Source organism: Trachypithecus francoisi, unplaced genomic scaffold, assembly GCF_009764315.1.
Source record: "Trachypithecus francoisi isolate TF-2019V2 unplaced genomic scaffold, Tfra_2.0 Lachesis_group17, whole genome shotgun sequence".
Lineage (NCBI taxonomy): Eukaryota > Metazoa > Chordata > Mammalia > Primates > Cercopithecidae > Trachypithecus > Trachypithecus francoisi.
In genome coordinates, this window is record NW_022681462.1 from 23,271,159 (window position 1) to 23,290,733 (window position 19,575).

The 19,575-nt window shown below is 36.3% G+C and overlaps 1 protein-coding gene and 1 non-coding gene across 3 annotated transcripts in view; one reads left to right on the forward strand and one right to left on the reverse strand.

The window, feature by feature from the left end:
* The window catches only part of EXOC6B (exocyst complex component 6B), a 739,232-nt gene that overhangs the window by 605,278 nt on the left and 114,379 nt on the right, over window positions 1–19,575 (reverse strand). For both annotated transcript variants that reach the window (XM_033175069.1, XM_033175068.1), the window contains exon 6: window positions 13,803–14,007. In XM_033175069.1, the coding sequence (XP_033030960.1) occupies window positions 13,803–14,007 (205 nt within the window). The remainder of the gene's footprint in view (window positions 1–13,802; window positions 14,008–19,575) is intronic.
* LOC117063189 lies at window positions 17,882–18,079 on the forward strand. Its single transcript, XR_004428795.1, has one exon. It is a non-coding gene; the product is annotated as a U2 spliceosomal RNA (small nuclear RNA).

Below are 19,575 nucleotides of genomic sequence, written 5' to 3' on the forward strand. Positions count from 1 at the left end.
AGTTCCAGGACTTCTCTGCAAATACCAATATCTGTGGATGCTCAAGTCCCTTACATAAAATGGTGTAACATTTGCATATAACCTATGTACATACTCCTTTATATTTCAAATCATCTGTAGATTACCTATAGTATCTAACACAATGTAAAAACTATGCAAAAAGTTGTTATACTGTATTGTTTTTATTTGTATTATTTTTATTGTTTTTTTTTTAATTGTTTTGCTTTTGTACAAATATTCTTATCTGCCATTGGCTGAACCAGTGGATTTGGAGGGATGGCTGTATCCTATTAGATACAAAGACCACAGAAACACACACACACACACAGACACACACACCAAGTTATCTGTGTCAACCACCAGACTAGAAGACTTTGAAAGAGTAAGGGCTCTTCCTAGTTTTCTTCATCCTGATCAAATTTCTTAAGGAAATTGAAGAACAGAAAAATCTATACATTTAGAGACAATCTCCTACTTACTAAGCTAAGAGCTGTCACGTGAATTCCACTTTTTTTATTTGCCTCATTTTCTTCTCTGTTTAGAAGTTACAGTGAGTTCCTCAACACATATATAAAATATTTCATTTGTTCAATCAGTAATGGGGTCGAAATTGTACGTTTAAAATTCATTGATTACAGGCCGGGCATGGTGGCTCACACCTGTAATCCCAGCACTTTGGAAGGCCGAGGCGGGTGGATCACGAGGTCAGGAGATCGACACCATCCTGGCTAATACAGTGAAACCCCGTCTCTACTAAAAAAAATACAAAGAAAAAAAAATTAGCAGGGCGTGGTGGCAGGCTCCTGTAATCCCAGCTACTCTGAAGGCTGAGGCAAAAGAATCACTTGAACCAGGGAGTCGGAGGTTGCAGCGAGCTGAGATCACACCACTGTGCTCCAGCCTGGTGACAAAGCAAGACTCCATCTTCCAAAAAAAAAAAACTGTACCTAAGAGAAAAACATTCATCTGGAATTTCAAAGATAAATTGAATCTAGAGATATCAAATTTGAATATAATAGTCACAGGTTTCATCAGCAAATTAATCACCTAAGAAAGGTGGGAAAATATTAAAACTCTTAAAATATCCATGGAGAGTCTCTGTCCCTAAATGCATATGTCAAAAAAGAAAAGCAAGGCAGTACACCTAGGTTCTGTGGAAACAAAAAGATGAAATCAATTCAGATTCATGTCCTCAAGAAACTGTAAGTAAATGATTATCATAAGGAATTCTACTTCCTGGAGTCTATCTTGCCTACAGGTTTCCCTCCTCCAAATACCTGTCCCAGAGCTACTTTGTCACCTAGTATTCTGCAAGTGAGTCCTGTGTAATTTAAAGTCCACATTCTTTATGGTGGTGTGCCATAGCCAGAACACATCTTTTTTTTGCAAGCTCCGCCTCCCGGGTTCACGCCATTCTCCTGTCTCAGCCTCCCGAGTAGCTGGGACTACAGGCGCCCGCCTCGTCGCCCGGCTAGTTTTTTGTATTTTTTAGTAGAGACGGGGTTTCACCATATTAGCCAGGATGGTCTCGATCTCCTGACCTCGTGATCCGCCCGTCTCGGCCTCCCAAAGTGCTGGGATTACAGGCTTGAGCCACCGCGCCCGGCCGCCAGAACACATCTTAACCATCAGCACTGCAAACTGTTTTTAAAAACAAGGGCTCTTGAATGTTCTACTTCTCGTCCAATTAACCTCTCACTGGTACAGAAGGCAATTATCTCCCATGACAAGCCATCAGTACTTCTAAAATGATATTTTCTGTTTTCAAAAATTTACAAATACTTTAAAGTTCAAATAAAGATCCATTATCACTGTTCTGTTCTAATGGGTAACTACACACGGAGAGCTCAATGGTTGGCTAACTTCATACACACATGCATACATACACACACATGGGCAAGTAAGCACCTCAACCTGACAAAGCCTTTCCTATCTCCTCAAACAACTGTCCTAATCTGAAAATAATTTTTCCTCCTCTGCACGCACACTCATGCACACATACACACACACACACACACACCCCTGTAAAAAGGAACAACTTAGGTGGCCATAAGACCTACAAAATTCTTTTCATTTACAAAATTTTAACTTTTCTGTGTTTTGGATTATGGATTCATTTCTCTGTTGAGATCCTAAACAAGAGGGAATAAGAAAAATGCCTCATTCCCAATCATTGAGTAGCCTAATAATAATTAATTAAATTTTCTGGTAGTCCTCATTACCTGTTGAATGTGCTTCCCAGCCTATATTTCTGATCCACTTCATTATCAATGACCAGAGAAAAGAATAAACCAAACTTCATTGGGATAGAAGAATAAAATGTATCAGTTACCTAGAAAATATGCTACATATTTATTGTTTTAACAAGATATTTTTAAAAATTTGGTCGTCCTTCTTTACTTTTATTAATACTACATGAATGCATCCCTTCTGGATAATTCTTTGCAAACCACTAAACAAGACAGATAAACACACATGATATTCACAAGAAGACATTTGTGAACAGATTTCTGGAGGAGAATAATCACTTTCCAACGAAATACTTTCCCAGAGTCATTCACCCCGCCAAAAAAAAAAACAGCTGAAAGGTGTGTGTGTGTCATGGTCAGGAGGCTGGGACAAGAGGACATAAGGAATGTAAATGTCTAGTTGAAAAGTTAACTTACCTTCTTTTTTGAAGACAGGGTCTTACTTTGTCACCCCAGTGGAAGTGCAGTTGGGTGCAACCATAGCTTACTGCAGCCTCCATCTCCTGGGTTCAAAGTGATCCTCCTGCCTCAGCCTTCCAAGTAGCTGGGACTACAGGCATGTGCCACTACGCCCAGGTAATTTTTTTTTTGTTTTTTTTTTTTAGAGACAGAGTTGTCCAGGCTAACCTAACCCTGTCCAGGCTAACCTGTCTTATTTCTTTTGGGTAACTACTACCAGCTGAAACTCTGCCTTGGATGATCTCTCAGAGACTTTTACTTTTCTGTAGTTTGTTATCATTACATTACTCCTTTAGCCTAGGAAGACATTCAGACCATGGCCTCGTGGAATGGATTTTTTAAAACAGCCACAAAATTCTTTGACATTCATCCTATGAAGAGATAGGTGTCTATGACCCCTTCCCTTGACTATAGCTGTCTTGCAACTGCTTTGACCACTATAACACGACTTTCAAAGCTAGGTCAAAGAAAGTGATAAAGCTTCCACGTTATGCTTGGAGCCCATAAGAAGTTCAACCATACTGGGGATATTTCCATGCTGTGAGGAAAAGTCATGTGTAAGCACTCAAGTCAGCAATTCTAGTCTTTAAGCCATCCCAACAAAGGTGCCAGAGTTGTGAAGGAAGGGGCCCCCAAATTATTCCAGCTCTCAAGCCTAAGCCCCTCTCAGCATTAAAGTCATCCCAGCTGATACCCCAGACATCTTGGGGACAGAGTCAAGTGATCTTCACTGTGCCCTTACCAAATTCCTGACCCACAGATTTTATAAGCATAATAAAATTGTTGGTGTTTTCAGCTACTAAGTTTTATGATAATTTGTTACGCAGAAATAGTAACTAGAACATTATATATCCAGATTTAATTCAAATACACCTTATTATTAAACCTGGAATATCTCATACAGCTATATGAAATTTCTCATCCTTCTAAATTCTAACATTTTATCTCTATTTCTTCCATGGCACTTAGCATTTTCTACCTTATATTCCTATTATTTATGTATATTTTTCTTTTTTTTTTTTTTTTTTTTTTTTTGAGACAGAGTCTTGCTCTGTCACGCAGGCTAGAGTGCAGTGGTGTGATCTCAGCTCACTGCAACCTCTGCCTCCCAGGTTCAGGTGATTCTCCTGCCTCAGCCTCCCAAGTAGATGGGATTACAGGTGCACACCACCACACCCAGCTAATTTTTGTATCTGCAGTAGAGAAGGGGTTTCACCATCTTGTCCAGACTGGTCTCAAACTCCTAACCTCGTGATCCACCTGCCTCAGCCTCCCAAAGTGCTGGGATTACAGGCATGAGCCACTGCACCCATTCTATTTTTCATTAGAAAACAAAGTTCCTGTGTTTCTGAATTGAATAACATAATGCCTACCATAGTATTTTACATATTATAAATATTCAATACATATTTCATGAATGAGTGAGTGAGCTAATCAAAATTAGGTGAGAAAGAGACATTAATGCTACAGAGGAAAAGAAATATATAGCAGATAAAAGGAAGAAATAAAATAGTTATTGAAAGGATAAAAACAAACAACATGCATTTGTTTTTATTTTGGAAATGTGCTTAAAGAATTCACAATGGATCAATATACTTGACTCTACAAAATATTAAATTTTCAAAAAAAAAATTTAGAAAAAAAAAACCCAGACTAGGGAAATATTAACATCCTGAAACAAAATAAGAGTCTCTATTGTAAAAAGAGTTCAAACCTTTTATGGAAAAAAACAAGTTCCCAATACTATACATGACAGAAACTCACACAAGGAAAGGCAAACATATAAATAATAGACAGGGAAAGGACAAGGAAAAACAGCAATGACATGTTAGGACAGTGGAATCGCAATCCTGCACAGTTTAAAATATTATTAAAACACTCATGAATCTTCATATATTCCAGCATGATCCTTTAGTAACAGAACTGAAAGCTGATGGAAACCTTAATTTACATGCAGTAAAATTTACATTTGTGTATACATTTCTATGAGTTTTGACAAATGCATACAGTTGTGCAATCACCACCCTAATCAAGATACTAAACAGTTGCATTTACCCATAATATTCCATTTATACAATATTCTAGAAAAGCCAAAACAATGGAGGTGGAGAACACAGATTAGTATGCCAGGGATTATAAATGAAAGGAAGGTTTAACTACAAAGAGTAGTATAAAGGAATTTTAGAAGGTGATAGAATATTCTCTGCATCCTGTTTGCAGTAGTGGTTATATGAGTCTATACATGTTTTAAAATTCATATACACCAAAGAAAAGTGAACTTTACTACATGTAATTTAAATTAAAAAAATTTAACAGATGGATTCTTGCTCTGTCACCCAGGCTGGACTACACCGGCACAATCACAGCTCACTGCAGCCTCAAACTCCTGGGCTCAAGCCACCCTCCTTCCTCAGCCTCCTGAGTAGCTGGGACTACAGGCTTGTGCCACCACACCCAGCTAATTTTTTTTTTTTTTTTTTTTTTTTTTTGTAGAGACAAAATCTCACTATGTTACCCAGACTAATCTCAAACTCCTGGCCTCAAGTGATCTTCCCACCTCAGCCTCCAAAGTGCTGGGATTACAGACATCAGCCACCAAGTACAGCTTATAATTAAAATTAAAATTTAAAAAAAAAACTACTTCAGGGTTACTTGCTAAAACTTCTTCTCAAGATGTAGAAGGATATGAGAAAACACAAGTAAGCTAGATTTCTCTCTCTTCTAGATCATCCTTAGGCCTACTGCTTTGGCCATCCTGAACATTTTGAATATTTCTTCTTCTTTGCTTATTTTTATTTCTCTATATTTCAGTTCTCTTAGCATTATTTTGATGGTGTTTTCATGCCCAGTAAAGAAAACATCTGGCAGAGGACAAGACTAAAGCACTTGCTATGAGCACAGCAATCCTAGGAATTCTCAACTGGGTTTCTCCAGGGCCAGGAAGAAATCCAGGCTAGACTGCACATCACAGGGATTGTCGGAGGGCTCCAGATCCAACCTCAAACTTGGCTTCACTACATTCCGCACACGTGGCAGGGGTCTAAGGTTGCTGAAAAGAAACTAGAGCCACCAGTAAACTCAATTGTTCACACCAAGAAGTAAGTATCAGAACAGAGGAAGATGACAAAATACTGAGCTCAATGTATAGCTTAACCACGTAACTGAGAAACACAATCACCAGACTCATGAAATTATTTGAAGAGACTATAGAAAGGCCAAGAGCCCAAAATTAAATTTCTTTTCTTTAATTTATTTTTTCTAATCTTTGTTTTTGTATTTTGCACCTGCCACTTCAAGACCAAAATCAAATTTCTAAGAATAAAATAAAAAGATGCATTTAAGTCTCACTACTTTCTATGGTTTAGATTGCTTATGAGAACAGATATAGGGTTTGGTTTCTCACTGACATTAAAGCCATCACTGAAAATATAGCTTTAAAAAAAAACTATTTCTTAACATTGAAATCTGAAAATAATAAGGAAAATCTTTTAAAGTCATGTATATAAATTCCCTTCCCAAAGCTCATACTGTCCAAAATAAGTTTATTTAAAAACACTCACAGAGAAATGTAGTTGCAATTGTTCAATAAGAAAATGGAGTTGTGAACAATTGGTACCACCACCCACTGTGCCCAGAGATGGGGTTTCACCAGGTGTGAGCCACCGCACCTGGCCAAGTTCCTTTTTACCCTAAAGAACAGAAACCAAACTGCCATACTGTCTTTAAACTAGATTTAAAAAATATTGCTTTCTGTGGGGAGCCAAAAAACCAATTAAATGAACAAAAAATAAAGTAGATTTAAGGAATAAATTATTTCTCTTCTCTCACCCCAACTCAGTATCAGTAAAGAGACACTGATCTTTTTAATTTAATGGTCATATAATATATGTGTGCTTTTTCATCGAAGTCAGGTTCAAAATATTTCAGAAGCATATGTAAAACAAATAATTTTTTAAGGCAAGCAGAAAAAAATGTTTAAAAATGAGATCCCACATTACCCCCAGACCATTCATTTAGGCAAAAGAGTAAGAAGCAAAAATTGGTACAAACATACAACTATCAAAATCAAGAAGAAAAGAGAAAAGAAAGTAAATCCAGGAACACCAGACCAACTTCTTTGACAACAAAGACCACACTCTGTGCATGTTTTGCATAATATCTAGCATACAAGAGGCTTCAACAACACTTCTTTTACATAGTGGTGAATACATGGACTATGTGAACTCAGTCAATAGTACTGTGCCAGATCTAAGTCAAAAGATATTCTACGCCATACATTAAAGAGTAAATTTTGCTGTAGTGAAGACTTAACCAAAGAAAGTAAAGGTTTGAAAGGACCATGGTGACAACTAATCTTACCCATTTACTCAAGGAATAATGCCTAGGAACCTTCAATATCTTTTATAGGCAATTAGTTCACTTCCTTAAATCAGTTGCATAACCCATATAGTCTGGCAAAGGCAAGTTAGAATTGTAAAAGTAAATAAATCCTTCCCCTGTTAAAGGGCTCACACAGAATGATTACATTATAAATGTTATTTAGTCCCACAAAGCCTAAAGCAAACTAATCAAAATAAGAAGTACAGATCTTCTCTCCTGTACAAATCAATTCCATAATAAGTGAAATCCAGAAAAAAATTTAAGGAAAACTAGAAAACAGTTGACAATTAACAAAGAACTTTTTGAGGATTTTTTTTTTAATCACTTCAAACTAAAGTCGCAGTTCCAAAATAAGATACACACAGTATTTTGGAAGCACATAGGAAGAAGATCAACACAGAAAATGGAATAGGATAAAATGGAGGGGTTTTCTACTGCTCTAAAGATGGCTCTGTTTCCCATGGCAGAACCCACATGTATGTCCACTAAATGCTTTCAATCTACTACCATGTTAAAAACAAAATGACAACAACAAATGCAATATGAGAACCTAAAAGATTTGTTGAAAATAAACTTAAAATTCACTACAGTAGCCCCCCTACCTCTTATCCACAGAACGTTTGTTCCAAGTTCCCCCATATATCCCTGAAACCATGGATAGTACCATGGCCTATATAACTGTATATACCTATGATAAAGTTTAATTTATAAACTAAGCACAGGAAGAGATTAACCACAATAAATAATAATAAATGATAAAATAGAACAATTATAACCATATGCCAGTATCACTACTCTTGCACTTTGGAGCCATTATTAAGTAAAACAAGGGCTGCTTGAACACAAGCAGTCAATACTGCCACAGTAAATCTGATAACCAAGAGGGTTACTAAGTGACTAACAGGTGGATAGGACAGGTAGCATATACAGCATGGATACGCTGGACCAAGGGATGATTCTGTCCCAGGTGGAACTGAACAGGGGATTTCATCACACTTCTCCAAATGGTGAACAACTTGAAGTTTATTGTTATTTCTGGAATTTTCCATTTAATATTTTTGAACTACAGTTGACTCTGGATAACTGAAACCATTAAAAGTGAAACCATAAATAAGTGTGGACTACTGTACAATACTAACAGTAAAATGGACAATTTTGAAACTCCTCCTCAGATTCGCTAAATGATTGACCTTGTACATTTTCTTATTTTTCTGCAGCTTCCCGGGTATATTGGAAGAAAGACAGAAGACTGAGAGACATCTAGGTAGACCCCATTTTAAATGAAACTATACAATTGTTTCCTAGATCCAAAGGCAACACATCAATGTACAAGTTTTTTTAAGTAATTCTATTTAAGGCCAAAATAATAGAGTATAGGTTTTCTTTTCCTGAGTCGCAGACTGCTATAAATTTAGCAACTTAAAGCCACACACAATTATTATCTCAGAGTTAACTCATGGATCAGGAGTTTAGAATGCCAGTATTACTACTGGGTCTGGGTCCTTTGTTCAGAGTCTCACCAGGCTGAAACCATGGTGTCAATCACTGCTGGGATCTCTCTCACTTGGAACCCAGGGTCCTCTTTTAAGCTTATTAAGGTTGTTGGCAGAATTCAGTTCCTTGTGACTGTAGGACCGAAGTCCCCATTTTCTTGTTGGCTGTCAGGTGGGGATCATTTTTAGCAACTCAAGGCTGCCTACAGTTTCCTGCCATGTGGCCTTCTCCCAAAATGGCACTTTGTTTCTTCAAGACCAACAATAGAGTATCTGCTGGAGCACTGAATCTTTCTAACATCTTCTATCTCTGACCTCCTGGCCCTCTTTTAAAGGATCTCCTCTGATTAGATCAAGCCCACCCTCTCAAGAAGAGGTGATTTTATTGGATGTACATGCAAGAATTCTGGAGGACATTTTAGAATTCTGTTTACCACATGCAATTAAAGAAAAAGAGTTTCCTAGTGATAAAGTTCTATCTAAAGACCTTTAGATTTTAGACCACATGCAATTAAAGAAAAAGAGCTTCCTAATGATAAAGTTCTATATAAAACCTTGCATACAGAAGAATGCACAAGCCACATATGCTTCAGAGGATCCTCAAAGAGTATTTTTTGTGTTTTATCTTTTAATAAAATTGAACAACAAACAGTTTGAGTTTATAATCTCAGATAAATTATTAGAGCTTAATTTACTCATTCAAGTTTAATTTGGGTAGAACCAGTTAGTGATGTTTTGGCTGGTATATCCCAAAAAGAAGCCAATGTACCAATCTGGCTCCACAGTATCAAGGACAAAGTTCACCCATGGATCACTGCAGCACCTCAGGACACATTGGGTAGAAGAATAAAAAGAGGGATGCTCACCAAGAAAAAGCAGTCACCTACATAATTTCTAGAAGAGCCCAGACCAACTATCAATATTAAGTAAGACTTTCAAGTCTGTTTTCTCAATACAATTCTAAAGAAGCATACTTAGAAACGTTTGAAAAAAGAAGTTACCATGATACAGGAGGAATACAAGAACAAGAACAAATTCTTTAAAGCCAAAACTGTGACTGTTGGACTAAAAAATAATAATAAAGTCCTAAATAGCAGCAATGACAAAGCTAAAAACCGAATTAATAAATTAGAAGGCAAACACATAGGGAAAATGATGAAAAGATAAGATTGTGAAGAAAAAGCAAGAGACGTGAAAGATACTTATCTTTCTAGGCTATATGATAGCAGGTTATGGCAGAGACTAGCTTAGCTATTCATCAAGCCTATTTCTTCTTTCTCCTGATCACACGGCTAGAGTATACTTCCGACCCTCCTTTGCAGTGATTGGCCTCTGGCCAATGTAATATTGGCAGAAGTGAGACGTGCCACTTATAAGCTTCATCCCTAAAAAACCTCCAGGCATTACTTACTCTCTTTCCCCTTCTGTGGTACCCTTGAAAGCCACAAGGTGGAAGAGTCCTAGATCTCTTGAAAGTCAGCCACCAGGGACATGCATTTTGGTCTTTACATAAGCAAAACATAAAATTTCTATTATGAGATTTTAGAGTTTGTTACAGCAGGGAACATTATTTAAGGAATACAGAAACAGGTGTTGGAATATGGTATTACCCGCCCCCCAAAAAAAAAAATAAAAGACATGGGTTTAGTGGTCAGGCAGTGGGCAGTAAGAACATATATTTAACAAGTTAAAAGGCTGAAAAGCCCTATAATACTGTGGCAAAATAACTAGTAAAATTGGAACCTATAATAGGTGAATAGGCATATCACTTCCCTATTGGGCCTGTTGCACTATAAGTAAATAAAGAGTGAGAGTTATAGTGTACACTGGTATTTACTTTCTGCTTTTGGCAAGGTACTGCATAAAAATAGTAAGTTCAGAAAAGTATTAGCTCATTTGCAGACTGAAATTATAGGGAACAGAAGTAGTCCCAGAAACATAGGCCTCACAGGGTTAAAAGGGGAACATATACAGATCTTAAACAGTATGAGAAAAAACAAATAGTAAAGGCTTATGCAATAAAGTCCCAGGAAGGCTTTTAGTTCAACAAAGTGACTCAACTCTGAGGCAGAGATGTCAGATTCAAGCATGATCTTACCACCCACTGTTTCACGTCACCTCAACGTAAGGCCATCAAACTGAGAAAGAAGCATGAAGCAAGGGCTATGCTCCCCAACCTCCACTACTTCCCCAAAGAGAGGAGAAGAAAAACAAAATCATTCTTGAAAATTATATTTAGGGAAGAACAGTGAGTATGGTGTCCTCACAGAACCTATTGGAAAGAAAAAGATAAGACGCCTACATTTTGAGGGAACGATAATGTCAAAAAAACACAAATCTGGACTAAATATTAATAAATGTTTGTTCAGAACCTTAAACCAACCCTCAGGCAAAAAGGAAAAAGCAGGCAGTAAAAGACATATATAAATGTAAATGTAGACACAATTGCAGATACAGATATATAGATAGAGAGAAAGAGAAGTATGCCTTCTAAGGAACGTATATTTCCCAGCATCTACTTCAGAAGTATATATTTAAAATATATATAATATATAAAAAATAAAATATATATAAAGTATATATATACACATATAAAGTATATATATATATACACACATATAAAGTATATATATACACACACACATATAAACAAGTAAAAGCCAGTGTGCAGCTAGGAGCTCAAGAGAACAATGAGCAAAGGAGTTCCTTCCAGGGAATCAAGGTCTAAGCAAGGAAATTCCCCTACTACCAGAGCAGAGGAACTTCCTAGGGCCTGCCTAAGTAGATTTATATGATTTGTTATGAAGCAGAGAATATTGTTTGTCTCCCATTCTTCCCTTTTCTAAATAAAAGGTTTTGTTATAATTATTTTATTCTAGCTTCTTCATTGTATATTGGGGGTGGGAGGAGACACCAGTGCAGATAACTTGCAATTTTAGTTGAGTAGTTACCAGCTCATGAAGAGCCATGGCTGAATCTTATGGAGAGGGTTGAGCATCCCTGGAAGATACTAGAGTTTGAGATGGATGTAATGACTACATGGGCCATTGGACTGTTGTCCCCTAGGGAAGGAGTGTGTTCTATGTATGAGAGAAAGAATGAAAAGATATTTGATCACCAGAAGGTAGACTGTGCCAGATACTATTATTCATCAAACCTATATCCTCCTCCTGTTAGAGAATGAGTGAGATTACATTTTCCAGCCTCTCTTGCAGGTAGGTATGGCTATATAATTAAGTTCAGACCAACAGAATACGGGTAGAAGTAACATGTGGCATCCATGCCTGGCCCTTAAAGACCCTCCCACATGCAACACTCTTTGGTCTTTCTCCTTCTGAAGCAATCTTCAAAGCCATCTTAAAGATGGAAGAGCCATACAATGGGAGGATTCTAAGTCCTTAAATCACCATTGCAAAGAAAACCATCACAAACCAGAAACACTGTTTTGGGCTTGAGGCAGTGAGAAATAAACCACTTCCTCTCCCTCTTATCTGGGAATTCAAACATTTATTGAACACCTAGTATGTACAAAGTACATGGTATTTTCTCTCTCCTATCTTCCTTACGTTCTAGGTACTACAAAAGATTTTTTAATGTGTTAACATATCTTTACTCAAGGATCCTGAGATGAAAAATGTTACAGGAGAAATAAAGATTTCTCAGTTAATTAAAAGTCCTGGATATCTTCATCATTTCTTTATATGACAAAAATAGAGAAAACAGCTAATAGTTCACACAGATTGAGTATCATAGTAGACAAATTCATTTCAACCCAACCTGAATTCTAATGCAGGATCTGACCTTTACAAGTTGTTTGAACTTGAGCAAGTTACTTCCCTCTTCTTGGTCTTAATTTCCTCAGATAATTGAGGAATGAGCCCAGCTAGCCTCACGTTAAATAAAGCAATATTCTTCATGGCTTCCTCTTTCATCAAAAGGGAAGCAAATTAATTTCTCAAGCAGAGGCACAGAAAAAGCAATTTTTAAAAAGGCAGCTTCCATAGATAGAGGCTTTGTACTATACTCTCCTATATTTTAAAAGCTTAGGAAAAACTGAGCAAACCACAATAAAGACTTATCTTAGAAGATAGCTTCATTCCTGTATTCAAAATATGTACCCAGCAATGCAAAGGTCTATTGTCACTGATTAATTTTGTTTCTTCACCACTATAAACAATGAAACCACACAATTATCTCTGTCAGATTTATCATCTACTTTTAAACTCTGCACTTTGTGAAGTAGAACACTGACAGAATTTAATGGAAGAAAGGGGAAATATCTGTATTTCCTGAGGAAACGGTAACTGGAGAATCTCTTTTGGAGGATCAAATAGATATTATAGATCAAATAGACATCTGAATAGATTATCAAGGCTAGTCAAGACCTAAAATATGATTTGAAATATAACCTATTCCTTCATTCCTCACAGAATGATAAAAACTACAAATGATCTATTCAAGAACACTATTGTTTACAGAAACAAAAAGTACTTTCCATAAACAACTGACTCTTGTATTTGTTGCTGTATGCTACATCATCAGGTATACTAAAAATTTTTCGTAAAATCAATGTGACAAATTTCAAGTGAGGAAATACCATTGTAAAACATTACTGACCTTTCATTCATAATTTAAAAAAAGAAATTTAGATGTTCCTTGTGACTTTGGTGACTTAGAGATGAAAATGTTTTAACAAACGTAAATACTGGTAACATATTTATTAATATACAAGCTGTTAATAAATCCTTTTCTTTGATCATAATTCAAAGCATTTCCCAATAAGCCTTTTTTCACTGACACCTATTAATATCAGAAATATGCATATATAACATGCTATCTTGCTTATGTAGTAAATAATCAACCAAAGACACATGTGGTACAATTTAGGTCATTAACTAGAAGGAGAATTTTAAAATATCTAGAGCTTCAAATTACACACAAAGTCAAGGGAAGTATACAAACAATAGAAAAATTTCTTCGTAACCTCAATGTAAACCATTACTACTGACCAATATTTACTCAACATCTACAGAGCAAAACAATATAATTGTCCATTGCTCTGTTAAAAAAAAAATGAAAACATTTTTAATCATGTGCTCCCATAAATATGAAGGACTTCCCTAAAATGATAAGAAACAACTAGATACTTGGCAAAGAGAAACCTGTGTTTAACTCAATACTGATAAGCCACTGGCCAACCTATCATAAACCCAAGACCTACTTGCTTCATGGCAGTCTCTCCAATTTTGTCTGAATGTTTACGGATGCTCTCCAGAAAGTCTTTGAGATCGGACATAGAAACATCTTTTATTTCTTCTCGAAGCTTGGGGATGTTGTCCACCATCACCTTGCAGAATCGATAGTGGCTTACTTGAGGCAGGTAGGTATGCTCTAGATGTTCCAGAGTTTTCAGTGCAGGATAATGCCTACGAAAGGAATTGATCACCTTTAGCTCACTCAGTTTTCTTTACGGTTAGGCAAAATGTCTAGCCTGAATTGGTTTTCACTGTGCATTAAGACAAATCCAGCATTAAGTTTTAATGAGAACATCGGTGAAAAGAATCTCAAATTATTAAAAATTAATACATACTTTAAAAGACTGGGAAATTATAATCAAAAAAAGATTTTATCCAAAGAATGCATAAGACTTAAAATAGCTACCAATAAAATTACTGACATAAGAGAAATAAAAGGGGCCAGGCATGGTGGATCAGGCCTGTAATCCCAGCACTTTGGGAGGCCAAGACAGGTGGATCACTTGAGGCCGGGAATTTGAGATTAGCCAGGTCAACACGGTGAAACCCCATCTCTACTACAAATACAAAAATTAGCTGGGCGTGGTGGTGCAAGCCTGTAATCTCAGCTACTCAGGAAGCTGAGGCAGAGAATCACTTGAACCCCGGAGGCGGAGGTTTCAGTGAGCCGAGATCACGCTACTGCACTCCAGCCTAGACGACGAAGTGAGACTCAGTCTTAAAAAAAGAGAAATAAAAGGAAATAAAGAATGATCATCTCAATGCCAAAAAAAATTCATCCTATAAAATGAAGTATCCAAGGCTAGACTTCCAACTATGGCACACAGAAAAGCTTGGCAAATCTTCTATCCAAAGAAAACAAACGTAAACTATCCAAAACAACTATTTCAGGGTTCTGGAAACTAAACAAAAGAGAACAACAAGTCAAGAAGTGTTTATTCATAATAACTGCTCAACAGTGGGACTCTGTAGCTTTCTTGCCTGGAGCTACTTCCATCACTCTCCCCTTCTAATTCCTCCACCCCTGTTCATTGGCCATGGCTAGTCATGAAAATCAGCAGCTTTCCTGAGATGAGGGGCTGACATAATTTGGAGCAGAGGGCAAAAAACCCATATTGAGAGATGCTGTTAGTGAAAGTAGAGAACTCAATAAAAACAAATAATAAATAAACAAACAAACAAACAAATAAATCAATAAATAAGAAAAGTCTCCAGCTCTACTGGTCAAAAGTTACAATTTGGGTTGGGGCAAGCAACAGACCAAAGGACTAACCAGAAATTTAACAGGTAAACCATAGAAATAAAAGACCCACAGAAGGGCTTGATAAACTCTCTGCAAGTTGCTAGCTGGCTGAGAGGCTATGCATACCTTTAGGCAACATCTAAAAGGGTCTAAGCAATCCACACATCCCTGGCTGACTAGGAGGCTGTAGACAGGCACATGGGAAAACTAAGAAGCTAGGTAAAAGTTTAAGCTGACTTTAAAACTGCTTTTAATGTAGTCTCTAACCCACATACAAACGCATTAGCAAAGACTGGAAACCTTACTCAAGTTTTTTGAGCATAACCTCTAACCAATCATTAGCTGATGACTATTTAAAAATCAGCGTGAAATATGATACCTTTCCAGATAAAGAAAGACAGAAAATTCCTTGCTAGCAGACCTGCCTTACAAGAAATACTAAAGGAAGCCTGAAAGGAAATGACAGCAGATGGTAACTTGAATTCACAGAAAGAAACGAAGAACATGGGAAATAGTAAATACATGCTAAATATGAAAGATGAATAAAAATATTTTTTCTCTTTTCTTAACGTCTTTAAAAGATAAAATATTTTAAAGCAATGATCATAATACTGTATCAATGGGTTTACAAAATATATACGTGTAATATATCTAATAATAACAGCACAAAAGAGTAGGAAAGAAATGGAGCTAATTGAAGTAAAACTACTACTATATATTATACCAAATTTATATCAGCAATGACCTCCAGTAGACTGTGATAAGATGCATATTATAATCCACAGAGCAACCTCTAAAAAAATCAAAAATATATATCATTTGAAAATCAACAAAAGAATTCAAACAGTACACTAAAAATATTTAACACGAAAGCAGTAAAGAAGCAACAAAAACAAACAAAAAAAATTAAAAATATAGAAAACAAAGAACAAAATCCAACCATATCAATAATTACATTAAATGAGAATGAACTAAGCAATCCAATTGGAAGGCCAACATCGTCAGGACTTAAAAAGCATGATCCAACTACATATTGTCTACAAGAAACACACTTAGATTCAAAGATACAAATAGGTTGAAAGTAAAAGGGAAAGAAGATATGCCATAAAAAAAAGTAATCATAAGGCTGGGCACAGTGGCTCACACCTGCAATGCCAACACTTTGGGAGGTCAAGGTGGGTGGATCACTTGAGCTCAAGAGTTTGAGACCTGCCTGGGCAACAAGGCAAAACCTCATATCTACCAAAAAAATTACAAAAAATTAGCCAGGTGTGGTGGCATGCACCTGTAGTCCCAAGTACTTGGGAAGCTGAGGTGGGAGGATCACTTAAGCCTGAATGGGCAGAGGTTGCAGTGAGCTGAGATCAGGCAACTGCATTCTAGCCTGGGTAACAGAGTGAGACCCGTCACAAAAAAAAAAAATTTTTAAAAAAAAGGAACCACAAAAGAGCTGAAATGGCTGTATTAATACAAGATACAAAAGACTTTAAGCCAACAAATATTGCTAGTAACACAGAAGGACATTCCATAATAATAAAAGGGATGATATTTGTCTAATAGGAAGGCTTCTATACGCATAAGAGGACAAATAAAATTAAGATTAATAAAGCTGAATAGGCAAAAACGAAATAAGTTGTGCAAAAAAACGTAAGAATAAAGGGAAAAACTGGTAAACTTTATTTGTAACGTGTACCTAAAAGATTAACAGGCCGGGCGTGGTGGCTCACGCCTGTAATTCCAGCACTTTGGGAGGTTGAGGCAGGCAGATCACTTGTGGTCAGTTCAAGACAAGCCTAGGCAACAAGATTAAACCTCTTCTCTACTAAAAATACAAAAATTAGTCGGGCATGTTGGTGGGAGCCTGTAATTCCAGCTACTCAAGAGGCTGAGGCAGGAGAATCGCTTGAACCTAGGAGACGGAGGGTGCAGTGAGCTGAGATCACGTCATTGCACTCCAGCCTGGGTGATAGAGTAAGACTCCATCTCAAAAAAAAAAAAAAAAAAAAAAAAAAAGATTAATAAACTTGAGTTGTTTTTGTAAAAAAAATGAACAAAGAAAGTTCACAAAAGAACCAAAAAGAGTCAACACATGAAAAAAAAATATTTAACTGATATGTGAAAAAATGCAAATCAAACTGCCAAAGATTTCTTAAAAGACAATGTGTTTCATCAGGGGTTTCAATAAATGGAATTCACAGCCGGCTGACAAACAAGTGTTTATTAATGACACAAGTTTTCAATGAAGAATTTTAGCAAAACAATTATTTTAAGCAATTGCATTTCCAAACAAACAAAAAAAAAGATGCACAGCAGTACGTATAAGCCTCTTGAATTATAGAATTATTTATGTTAGCAAATAAAAAAACTAACCTAGATGTCTAATAAGAAGTAGTAAAAGGCGGCCGGGCGCGGTGGCTCAAGCCTGTAATCCCAGCACTTTGGGAGGCCGAGACGGGTGGATTGCGAGGTCAGGAGATCGAGACCAACCTAGCTAACACGGCGAAACCCCGTCTCTACTAAAAAATACAAAAAACTAGCCGGGCGAGTTGGCGGGCGCCTGTAGTCCCAGCTACTTGGGAGGCTGAGGCAGGAGAATGGCGTAAACCCGGGAGGCGGAGCTTGCAGTGAGCTGAGATCCGGCCACTGCACTCCAGCCTGGGCTACAGAGCGAGACTCCGTCTCAAAAAAAAAAAAAAAAAAAAAAAAAAAAAAAAAAAAAAAAAAAGAAGTAGTAAAAGGCTAATAAAAGAGCAAAATGTTTACAATATTGTTGAATGAAAATAATTTCAAAAAATAGATCTCATTGCCTCTTGGCCTTTTGGCTAAGATCAAATTTAATATCTGATATATCTTATCAGTTTAATATCTGATACATTCTCTTATCAGAGGACAATATTTATTAAATGGATTTTTGCAGCAGGGAGATAAAATGGGAACTTATTTAGTCCCCTCCATGCATCAACCTGGCATTGCAGTACCTCCAGGAATGGTGCTCCAATTGAAAAAAAAAAAAAATAGATCTTACAAGTATAATCATAATATTCTTCAAAATTATAAATATTTACACATATAAATTATGAACATGTATGCATATATGAGATATATATCACTGGAAACACACACACACACAAAAGTAGAGAGCAAAATGAGAAAAATAAATACAAAAATGTTAGCCATGATATTTTTCCTTTGGATGGCAATATTACGAGTAATAATTTTCTCCTTCATACTTTTAATTTCCTAATTTCCATGTTTCCCATGATATATTTGGTATAGGAAAAATTCAATTCCATCCTTATAAAGAAAAAAGACTTATAGCTCTATTTTAGAATGATTTTCACAGCAAATACTTAAACTCTTCTTGCTCCAATGAATTTAGTACCACAAATGCTAAAGACTAGAGACTGGTTTTACTTGGGTTTTTTGTTTTTTTGTTTTGTTTTTTTTTTTTTAATGTTTTCCCTCATGTGTTCCAAAAAATCAAAGTCTTTGTTCAAGTAAATGGAGGGAAGAAAGTTTTATTCTCCCTAAATATAGAAATAAAAGTACAAATATAGTTAAATCTGAAATCATTGCTCTTATTAAAATTTTACAGGCTCAAAAACAATACAATTCACATGGTTTAGTGTAAACAGAATGGTGTTTATACTACAATTAGGTATGAAGAGCTATGTGCAATAAAATGCAATTCCTCTAGAGAGAAACTTTAGAATGGATACAAAGCCAGAAATTAAGCCAAAAAGATAAACACACTTTGGGGTTTAGTTATATTTTGGAACATTGTTTATAGAATGAGGAGAATTCAACAATGTTGCCTGCAGATGCAAGGCACATTCACTGATGAGACGCATGGCTCATGCTGAAAACATCTGGTCTGTCAAATAGCTCCACATTTTTCAAGGCTAATTAGTACAAAACCCAGTGATTCCTGGAAACAAAAGATGTCACCCAATTTCCCCATTGTCCCTTCCCAGCATAGTCACATTTTAACTATAACAAATCAGTAATATTCAAATGTCTAGTCTATTTCAATATCCATGACAGGTTAAAGAATGACAGTCAACTAACACCTGTATAGCAGGCACCAAAAGAAAAAAATTGTGTCCAGTGACCACAGAAATCCAAAAGTAGATTTTGATGTACTTTTGACAATCTCCAAACATTATTAAAACTGAATCAAAAGACAAATTCCTAAGTTTCACTTGCATGTGTGGTCACTCTCTCCCCTCTTCTCACGCAGGCTCCTTAACAGAGATACAATCAGAACTAAAGTAAAGAAAATAAAAGCAGAGAATAAAAGGGAAGAAGGCAGGGAAAGAGTTTCTAAATAATCCTACAAACTGAATAACCATGATCAGAAAACAGACATGGTTGAATGCTAAAGCAAGAAGAAATATATTGGTTCCAAGCAAAATAAATTCTGGTACTTTCTTGCCATAGCATGGAATTCTTTCACAGCGATGGTTTCTAAAATTCTAGGAAGTGATGCTTGAAAG